At 55.6% G+C, this 10,107-nt stretch overlaps 1 protein-coding gene across 2 annotated transcripts in view; it reads left to right on the top strand.

Moving 5' to 3' along the window:
• The first annotated feature begins 1,677 nt into the window (after positions 1-1,677).
• PARD6G (par-6 family cell polarity regulator gamma) overlaps positions 1,678-10,107 on the top strand; it is a 54,883-nt gene continuing 46,453 nt past the window's right edge. Inside the window, exons 1-2 of one of the 2 annotated variants that reach the window (XM_074339780.2) lie at positions 1,722-1,933; positions 5,950-5,964. In XM_074339780.2, the coding sequence (XP_074195881.1) occupies positions 1,862-1,933; positions 5,950-5,964 (87 nt within the window). In that variant the 5' untranslated portion in view covers positions 1,722-1,861. Of the gene's footprint in view, positions 1,934-5,949; positions 5,965-10,107 lie in introns of both variants that reach the window. The other variant, XM_019716016.3, reaches the window with a different exon arrangement.

Here is a 10,107-nt window from a genome sequence, read left to right as displayed (position 1 = left end):
GTCCACTGTCGGCCATCACCAGTACCCTGGGACTCTTCTCAGGGCCTTATTCAGTTCAGGAAATGGCCTTTTGAGAGAAACTCATCTCCTCTGGACACTGCTTGCTCTCTCTTAGCTTGCCCAGTAGGTATCTCTCGGACATGTTTTGATTCTGCCTGGAATTTATTAAATTTTGTATAGATAATTAACACACCAGGTCATTCCTAGCTTTCAGACCAGTGGACATGCTGAACCTTCCGTTTGGAATAGTTTTCCTGCCTCTGTGGGAATCTCTCGACAGTTTTGTTTGCTTGCTTACTTCACATGTGCCTTGTTTGGGAAGTCTGTCTGCATGTCCAGCCCCAAGCCCAGCAGGATGTTTCTCCTGAGGGCACCTGACTGCTGTGACTGCTTCCTGCACTTAACGGGACATTTAGTGAAACGAAATGAAAATTAAATTTTGGTAATGCAATTGGGCAATCAGTACTAAAGGGCTTATAGATATGCATACTTTGTGGCCTCGTAATTCCACTTTTAGTTAGGAGTCCAGTCTAATAAAATCATGAGAAATAAATGAATTCAAGAAACACAGTATTACATAAAAGGTAATCATTGGAAACATTTTAAACATCCAATAATGGAATGGTTGAAAAGTATGCCTGTGTTCATATACCCAATTTTTAAAAACCATATTTTCTAAAATCGCTTAATGAAAATGTTCTTTACATGAGTTGAAAAGAGCAGGCTGCGAAACTGATTAAACAGCATGATTTTGTAAAATATGTAAATACTTATGCAGAAGAATAAACATAAAATATACCAAATTGTTAATACAATTGAATGCTGAGTAGTGTGAGTATAGGTGGTTTAACTTTATTTCATTTCTTTGTATTCTCTGGATTTCTTTTACAATGAATTTATAGTACATTTATAATTATACATTGCAATTATTTATAGTATACTTTCTCCGAGATAACAAGTAACAACTGATGCTATCTATCTCGGAACATGTGTTTTTCCTACGAGCCTGGGCAGAAGTCTTCCTTCTCAGAAGACAGGCCGAGAGGGGCTCTGACCCTCTCCTTACCCCTATTACTTTGACCTGTGCCTTAGGAGTCTGCCTCCTGCAGAACTTCGCCCAGACCACCGAGCGCCTGGAAGCCAGTACACACAGGTGTGGTTCCTCTGTCATCCAAAAATCGGCCCAAAGCAGCCTCCTTAACGGCCGTGCTGGGGAAGCGGGGCGAGCACTGGAGAGAGAGCGCGGGCACGGCGGTGGGAATGAGGTGCCCTGGGTCGGGTGGGCGATGCTTGCTTTCCAGGCTCAGGATTGCACCGACAAGAGCGCGCACCTACCACTGACGGCAGCCTGGGGGCGGGTCCTTGACGGCGGGGCGGAGCGAGTCCTTGGGGCGCGGCGCAGAAGGGGCGGATCAACGGGGTTGCGGGGCGGGCACAAGGGGAGAGTCCTCGGGGCGCGGGGCGGGGTTTGGAGGAGGGTCCTCGGGGCGCCGGGAGAGGGGCTCCTAGGCGCTGGTCCGTGGGGCTCGTGTTGCGGGTGCTCGGGGGCAGGTACTCGTGGGGCGGGTCCTTGAGGCGCGGGGCGGGTCCTCTGGGGCGGGTGCTTGATGCGCAGGGCGGGGATTGGCTGCGGGTGCTCGGGGCGGCGCGCGCCGGCGTCCCCCGCTCCTCTCGCGCGCGGCCGCTGAAGTCCCCGAGGCGCGCGGCCAGCCCAGCTCGGGCCGCCGCACTCCGAGCAGCCCCGCGGCCGGGGAGCGCGGGCCGTGGCCGAGGCCGCGGCGGGGGGCGCCGCCCCCAGCGTCTTTCTGCAGCCCCTGGAGCGGGGGGCGAGGGCAAAGACGGGGTGAGCGGGGCCGGAACCATGAACCGGAGTTTCCACAAGTCTCAGACCCTGCGCTTCTACGACTGCAGCGCGGTGGAAGTCAAGAGCAAGGTGAGCCGGGGCTGGCGGTCTGCGCCCCCTGCGAATGAATGGGCGCCCCGCGGGGCTCGGGGCGGTGCGGGGGCGACCGGCGTCCGCGACAAGTTAGGCGCGCAGGCGCCATCTGGGAGATGCAGGGTCCGGACGTCTTTCCCGCCCCTCTGCGGACACAAAGCCCGCAACCTGGTGAGGCCAAGGCACCCGGAGGGCCAGAGCCATCGGCCTGGCCGCGCGGGCTTCGGACCCTCAGCGGGAGCGGCTCTTTTGTTCCATCAGCGGGAAGCGCCCGGCAAGCCGCACGGTGGCGGGGCCTCGGGGGCCCGGGACGGGGGAGGGCTCTGACCGCGTTGCCTCCCCTGCGGAGAAGCGTCGGAACCGGCCAGGGGAAGACCGCAGCCGGCCCCCGGCGCGCCCCAGGCCCATCCTCCCGGGCGCGCTGGGCCGACGGCTCCTCCCGCTGCCGGCGCCCGGCCCGAGCGTGCCCGAACTTGCGGGCAGCTGTGCGCGTTTGGGTTACTGACTGATAGGATCTGGCGCTTCTGCTCTTTGCGGGGGCGGCTCCTTCGCCCCAGACGCTTTTGTCTGCAAGGGTCTCTGTGGGGTACCCCACGGGCAGATAAAAAGCTGCAGTTGTCTGTGGTCCTGGAGAAGGGAGCCCTTCAGGCCTTCGGCTGACTGCTGCTTGGAGCCAGCCCTCCCTTTCTCTCTGAGCCCCCTGCCCGCGGTAAAACAAGGCGGAGCAGCCTGAGTGCTGGGAGGGCGGGGCCGGAGGGTGGGCTCTGATCTCACCTGCGCGCACCCTGGAGGCGCGGAGAGGGTGTCTGTACTCTGACGGGTCTCTGGGGAGATGAGTCCAGTGGCCCCCGTACCTGGGCTGCCCCTTCCGGCAAGGCGGGGTGGGGCGTGGGGTGGGGGTCCTCTGTTGTAGGACTTCCAAACCATCCGCCGGGTGTGTGTGTGTGTGTGTGTGTGTGTGTGTGTCAGTGTGTGTCATTGTCAGGGGCGGGGGATCGAAGCTGCAGTGAGTTGCAGGATTTCATTCTCATCTTCACTCACGGACTTTTTATGAACCCCTAGTTTCTAATAAGGTCGCACCGTTCCCCCACTGCGAATTCTGTGACCCTCGCCCCCGCTTCAGCCCGGGAGTGCCCCACCCCCCAAATCACATGGGCCTGCTGAGTCGTGTGGGAGAAGAACCGCCAGGCATGAGTGGGAGTCCTAAATAACTGTCTGTTTCTTTAGCTCTGTGGGAATGTGGCTTTTTAGAGCTTGTCCACTGCAATAGCCACTGAGCACATGTGGTGATTAACTGTTTCACTTTTTACAAGTTTCGAGATCATAGATTCCCAGACAGTTGTGGGAAAAAATAGAGAGCCTTCTCAAAGGTGACATCAGTGTCAGACCCAGGACCTTAGCGGACGTGTTGGCATGTGCTGAGGTCACCACTTTTGTCGCATGCACATTCCTGCAACCACCAGCACTGTTGAGAGACGAGCACTTCTGTCACAGTGGCCACCTGATTCCAGCGTGCACTCAGTTGTCATAGCCACATTCCCGCTGCAGTGCAGCTGCCTGATCAGACGCACAACTCCAGGGGATAAAGATGGAGGAGACGCCCTTCCCAGGCCTTATCCGGCAGCTCTGGACTGCTGGCCCCATGCAGGCCGCTGGGGGCTGGACAGTAAGCCTGTCTTTGACTCCTCCTTGGGGACTGGGGCCTGTGCGTGTGCTGGTGGCCCAGTGGGGTGTCTCAGGACACCCTGATCCTGGGTTCAAGTTCATTTGCTGTGAATGCTCCCCTGGAGTAGCAGAGCCAGAGTTTTTCTTGAATTTGGGACCACCTCTGCAAGGGCCACACCGTCCCACCCTTGCTAGGCTGCTTGGTTCTACAGTCCCTGCCCCTTTTGGAGGATGGGCTTGCCTTACTAGCTATCCAGAGGGTTCACATGGCTCTTCCCTTGGTAACACCCTTCCCCGGAAACCAGTAATAGCTAATATTTGCTCCCATGCAGTCCATCTCTGCAGGGATCCTTTACTTCTGTTGTCAAAATACAGGATGCAAAACTTTACAATAGTGATGTGTTTGCTTAACCTAAGTGTAGCTCCAGAACACATTGGTTTGTATGTAGGGAAATGGTGCTAGCGGGCTGAGTCCAGATGGTTCTGCTACCCCTACCCTTGTGAGCTTTCAGGCAAGTCATTTACTTTTCCGAGCCTCAGTTATTCATCTGTGAAATGGGCATGTACCTGTTCTGCTCCCTCCCAAGACCAGATGGGATGATGGGTGTGAAAGTGTGCAGCACCTACAGTCATAGAAGTGACTCACCTGTGTGTGTCAGCTACAGGTGGCTCAGGGCTCTGCTGCGTTTCAGAGCAGTGGGTCTGAAAATCACCTCTGATTCTCTCAGAATGTTTGGTGTCAGCCATCTGACAGCTGGTCAGTTCCCAAAGCCTTGGTGACATTATCTTGACCTGGTTTCTCTCCACCATCACGTCACTTCTTACACTTCCCCAAACGTTTCTGCCTTACTCGCTGCGATCCTGATTCTGACATTAGGGCCACCGTTTCCCCATTTACTTTGACTGCAGCCTCTGCTCCGGGAGACCTGCAGTAGGAGGGAGGGGCCGTGCAAGTGTCTGGGGAGCGTGTTTCAGGCCAAAGGGAGCAAGTCTTGGCCCACCAGAGGGTGGAAGGAAAGCCAGTGCTGGGGGAGGGTCTGCAGGGGTGGAATAACTGGGGATGACTTGTCATTTGAGGAGAAGATAGAAAGTGACACAGTGCCCCTGAGAATTTGGCCGGCCTTTAGCTACATGAGTGGCTGGTCAGCCTCACCAGCGTCTGCGCGGTCTGAAAGCTACAGGACGCAGTCCTCCCATCTCAGCAGTGTGCTCCACCTGGATCCGCCCTCTGCTTCGGGCTGCGGGTTCAATCCCACACTGGTCTCATCCACGGTCCCTTGCTGCCCCTAAAAATGCTTTGTCTAAGAGTTTTCCCATCCTGCCGACCCTCAGGAGCAAAGCCCACCCCATGCCTTCCCCAGGCTGGCTTCCTCTGTCCTCTGACCCTGTTTCTGTGTTTCCCTCATCTTAGGGCTCTTGTCACAGTGCTGGCACAGGGTTATTTTAAAGAGCAGGGACCCAGGAAAGTGTTTACACTCACAGGACTTGTGGCTATTGTGTTTGGGGGAGAACAGCACTAATAGAAGGTTTTAATGCAGGTTTTGCTGCTCTGTTTAAATAACATTGGAGGCTTGTTTGGATTCTAAACAAATACATTGTTCATTGGAGAAACCATTTCAGGTGCAAAGGGAGGTAATTCTCCTGTCCAAAGGTGAGCCACTGTATAGGGCTGCCCCGTGTCCACTGCACCCTTTTCATGCTCTCACCTTTGTTTTATAGAAACAGGGTCAGATATAGTAGGCATGTTATTCTGTGGCCCTCATTCCCCCTTCAACTCAACAGTGTAGTGCAAATGTTTTCTTCTGTCATAAATATTTTTAGAAAACATATTTTTAAAATGACTACATAGTATTCCATCTTACGTGTAAACCATAATTAATTTAACCAATATCCCATTTGGGTTATTTCCAATTTTCTCTATAATAAACAATGCTGTGAATAACATCTTTATATTTAACTCTTTATATAAATATACATAGTATATGAAGAATACCGATTCTATTAATGCAGTGCAGAGCTCTGATGTCTTTAGCACACATTCCTAGAAGTGAAATTACTGGGTGAACAGTATGCGTGTTTTTAAGGCTTTGAATACGCGTGGCTGAATTTTCTTTCAGAAAGTCTCTCCTCCCGGTTTATACTCCCCGTCCCGCACCTGTGCCCCCGTCTCTCACCTCCCTTCAGCACTAGTTTTCCGCTTCTTTCCCAATCAGATCAATGAAACGCTGTCCCGAACCCTTGATTTGTACTCATGTGTAGGTGAATTGAACGTTTTCATGTCTGTTTCTCCCCTGCCCCCTTCTGTTTGTGCTCTTGTTTTTTCTGCATTCACGGAGCTGCTTGTCCAGTCGGTGCAGGTGCTGGTAAGTTCGTGTGTCCCCCATCCCAAGTCTTGTCTCTGGCTGAGGCTGCTGGCTGCCTGGACACGCCCTCTGTCAGGTGGGGTGGCTGCGCCCTTGCCTTCCGTGGGCGGGTTGAGAACTGCCTGACACAGTTTGACTCACCTGTGTGTGTCAGCTACACCCTTTTAAGGTCCCGGTTTTCTTGTATCTGTGCATGTCTGTGTTCAAACAGGTTCGGTGACTATATTTGGGAAGTTGCACCCTAGGAGACCACTCAGGGACCAGGTGGAGGTGTCATGTGGGCACTGCAGGGGTCGCTGGCAACCTCCCTGGCCTGTGAGCAGCAGAAAGACCTGTGCACCTTCCTGGGGGCACCCCAGCTAGCCAGGGGTTCCAGCCCTTTCCAGGGACCCATGGTATCTCAGGGTCTCCCAATTTTAGGGAAGGGAAGGACTGTCAGGAATTGGAAGGTGCAACCGTCAAGGTGTCAGAAACCAGAACGTTTATGGATCGTGCCCAGAAGGAGTAAGAAGGGAGAGTATCCTGACCCTTTCCCACGAAGGACCCTCTGGATCTTTAGGGGAAGCAGGGAGGGGATGGGATTGATGACAGAAGCACCCGACAGGTGGTCAGGTGTCCTGAGGGGTCTGGGAGTCACCTGTGTCCCGTTGGCTGTTGACATGTTGACTGGCTCCCCACTTCATTTTGGCAGGTTTCTACTGGCCCCTGCGGCAAGGTGGGAGCTGCTTTGCCCCTTTTAGCTCCAAAACACACCCTGTAGCCCTCCTCTGAGGCTGTCCCTGGGTGTAGAGATGGTTCACAAGTATTTCTTTAAATTTATTTAACCACTCACCCCAACATACGTATTTATATACCAGGCACTGTTCTAAATACATTGTGAGTACAGGTATAGTTCATTAATCCGTGTCACAACCCCATGATACGGGTTCTGGGGTCAGTCCCATTCCACAGGAGACAGCCATGACATCCAGGGCGTCTCACTAAGCCACCCAAGGCAGTGTGGATCCAGGCCTCTCCACAAACTGTCTGCAGCCCCTGACCACGCCTCCCCAGACATCCATGGAGTCCGCAGCTCACGCTGCGTGGAATGGTGAGACCCCAGCCGTCTGCATCTGCCACCGTCTTGCTGCATGGCCTTAAGGCACGTCTTCTACTCAGCAGTCGCTCTGAACGTCTGCTCCACCATCCAGTCCTTTATTCACTTGCTCAGCAAGTACTATGCACCAGATCTGGGCCTCGTGCTGGGCTGCAAAGTGGCCAAGACCGACAGTGTCTCCACCTTAAAACATATGGTCCAGTGAAGGTTCGCTCGGGAAATGACTGCATTTGTTGGTTAATAAATCAAAACGAGTAAGGAAGAGACTCTTGGCCTCACAGAATGTAAGGTCCCCACCGCTGACGTGCGAAGGGCTCTCAGAGGCGTTCGACGCTGTGGTCTGAATCGCTGCTCTCCTGCTGTGCTTTGCTTTCCTTCAGTCCACACCAGCTGCTGTGGGCCCTGCTGGTGGCTGGTGTGCCAGGCAGCGAGGAAGGTGGAAGTGTGGGCCTGGTGCTAACTGACAGGTTGCGGGACTGATGACGGTGGGCAGTCTTCCCTTTTAAAAGTGTCTGACTTTCCCACGTGGAGTGGAGACCCCCACCCCTAGCAGCCTCAGGCCTGGTGGTTGTGGAGACGCGTGCAGCCTGGGAGTTGGCCTGTGTCACCTGCAGCTCACACCTGTGCACGCCTGAGCAGGTTGAGGGTCACTGTGCAGCGGAGTCCTGCCGAGGGAGCGTCACACCGGGAAGCTCGTCGGTCAGACCAGGCCACAGAGCTCTCTGTGCCTTTGCTGCTGAGGCAGGACATGGAGCACTGATGGGTCCAGACGTTCACCCTCGAGTCTCCTTTGGGGACATGTGCTGTTAGTTGTGCAAGGGCCCACAGGTACCCAGCAAGGGCTGTGGGAGAGAGAACTGAGGGTCGTCCAGGTGGTGAGCTGTGCGGGAGGAGTTTGGGGACTGGACTTATGTCAGCATCCTGTTTTCCATGGCGCCCCACCCACAAGTCCTGACCTCACTTCCCTCACTGGTCTGGACTGATAACGGGGTGTTGCTATGGGACAAAACAAAACTCTGCAGGTAGGGGGTCTGTCACATGGAGGAGGAGACGGTGGCACTTGGGCCCTGGCCTGAGCTCTTCTCCGGCCCACCGGTAGCCCACAGGTGCAGGCCTGAGAAGGATGCAGGTCCCAGCTGCACACGAACATGCTCCCTTCCTCTGCAAGCTGGCGCAGAGGCTCTGTGCCTGGACACACGTTGCCCAAGGAGTGCTTTTGCGTGACACGTGTGCTGGGTGAGCCCCACCCCGCTGCTCCCTGTGAGCTCAGTGTCACCTGTCCCATCCACCCCCTTCCCAAGATGGGAGCAGTTTCGCAGGTACGTGGCCACACAGCTTGTCAGCGGAGCTGTTCTCAGCCCAGGCGGCCATCAGCACCTATCCCTTGAGAGTGGACGGGGTGTGTGTTTCTGGGTGCACAGCTACTGTGTGGAGCATGGTGGGAGCAGCTGCCCCAGCTCCCATCTCGTGGAGCAGCTGCAGGTGGTATGACCTCTCGTCTGTCTCAGTGACGTGTCACGGCTCCGTTGCTGGGAGCATCAGTTTCAAGCCGGGCTTCTGCCAGCCGTGCTTGGTGCTGCAGACACCTCACGACTGGGCTGTGGAGAGGCGGCCTGGTGCGTGAGTAGGCTGTGCACTCGCCTGACCAGGGTGCCAGCTGTAAGTGGCACAGCCAGGTCTCAGCCCCTCGGTGCTCCACCTGCTCCATCTCATCCCTGTGGTCCCCGGCTCCCACCTCCTGGGACAGACAGCACCTACCTGCTCCAGATGTGCTCTGAAGTCTCGTCATGACTCCCTCCACCTTCGTCCGCAACGCCCCCCGCCCCCCAACCCCTGACACTCCAGGTACCTCTGCCTGAGTGCGTTTCTGCTTCAATACTGTCTCTTGAAGGCAGCCTCCTGTCCACCAGCGCCCCCTCTCACAGCACTTTACCCCTAGCTGCTGGGGTGGCGCAGCTCTGGCTCGCACTGCACCCCTACCCCTTGGCCAATGGCCTCTCTGCCTATGCTGTCAGCTGTCCCTTCCCCCATGGGGTGTCCCTGCTCCTGACCTCCCAGTTGGAACTCTTGCCCCACCGTTGCAGCTCTTTGGATTTTATCAGAGTCCCTCCTCTGTTAGCCTCAGTTTCCCTTCACTAGCCTTTGCTCTGACAGCTTATTGTATCTTACGAGGTATCAGGCTCCTGTTCTCTAAAGTGGTAACGGTGCCACCTCTGGTTGCTTCTGTTGGGGTTACAGACCAGCACACAAAGCCTGCTGCTGCTGGTCGTACCTCTCCCAGCCTGCAAGAGGCCACAGACCATGTTCCCAAACCTGTGCCCTCCACGCTCAGCCTGCCCCCGACCCCTGCAGTGCTGTGTCTCTGTGTGCAGATCACATGCGTGCCCACAGCGGTGACCATAGGCGGTGGACCGGGAAGCCTCTTGCAGGACGTGGGGCTTGTCTGAGCAGTTCTGCAGGTGCTTACGGCTGTGCCATCATCACTCTGCCTCGGGGTGGGTGGATGGGCACAGGAAGGGGCCAGCCCTGCTGTGAGCCCCACCCTGTCTGACTCACAGGTCTGTGGCCCGATGTTAAACTGTCCTAACGTCTCAGCACGGAAGTCATCCCCTGACACGGTCCCACGCTCCGACAGATGCAGGTGCCTTGTTAGGTGGCAGCCTGTGCTTCCTGGTCATCCCCTAAAGGGAGGTCATTCTACAGTTTTCTCTGTGGCGTGCGTGTGCATACATGATCCTTGGCCCTGTCCCAAAGCCGTCACAAGGTGCTTGCATTGACCTACAAATGCACGCTCCTTACATCTTTTCTGATTGGCTCCAGCCCCCTTTCTGACAGAAGCCCCGACCCTGCTTGAGGTTGCAGGGCTCTGACGGTCTCAAGGGAGTCCATTCTCTGCAGTGATTTGTTCAGAGAGGGCCATGTGACCCCCACCCCCCGGTGAGAGGGAGAGTCCTCTTCATCTGACTGTTGTGATCCAGGAAGAGAGAAACATCAGAGCTAACAGCCCACAGAACCATCCGTCACTAGCACCTGACGACCCGGAGGCA

Source organism: Rhinolophus sinicus, chromosome 4 (genome assembly GCF_057876585.1).
Source record: "Rhinolophus sinicus isolate RSI-liver-muscle chromosome 4, RSI-T2T, whole genome shotgun sequence".
Taxonomy (NCBI): domain Eukaryota; kingdom Metazoa; phylum Chordata; class Mammalia; order Chiroptera; family Rhinolophidae; genus Rhinolophus; species Rhinolophus sinicus.
Note: the sequence above shows the minus strand (reverse complement) of the source record. Positions and strands in the feature narration are given on the sequence as shown.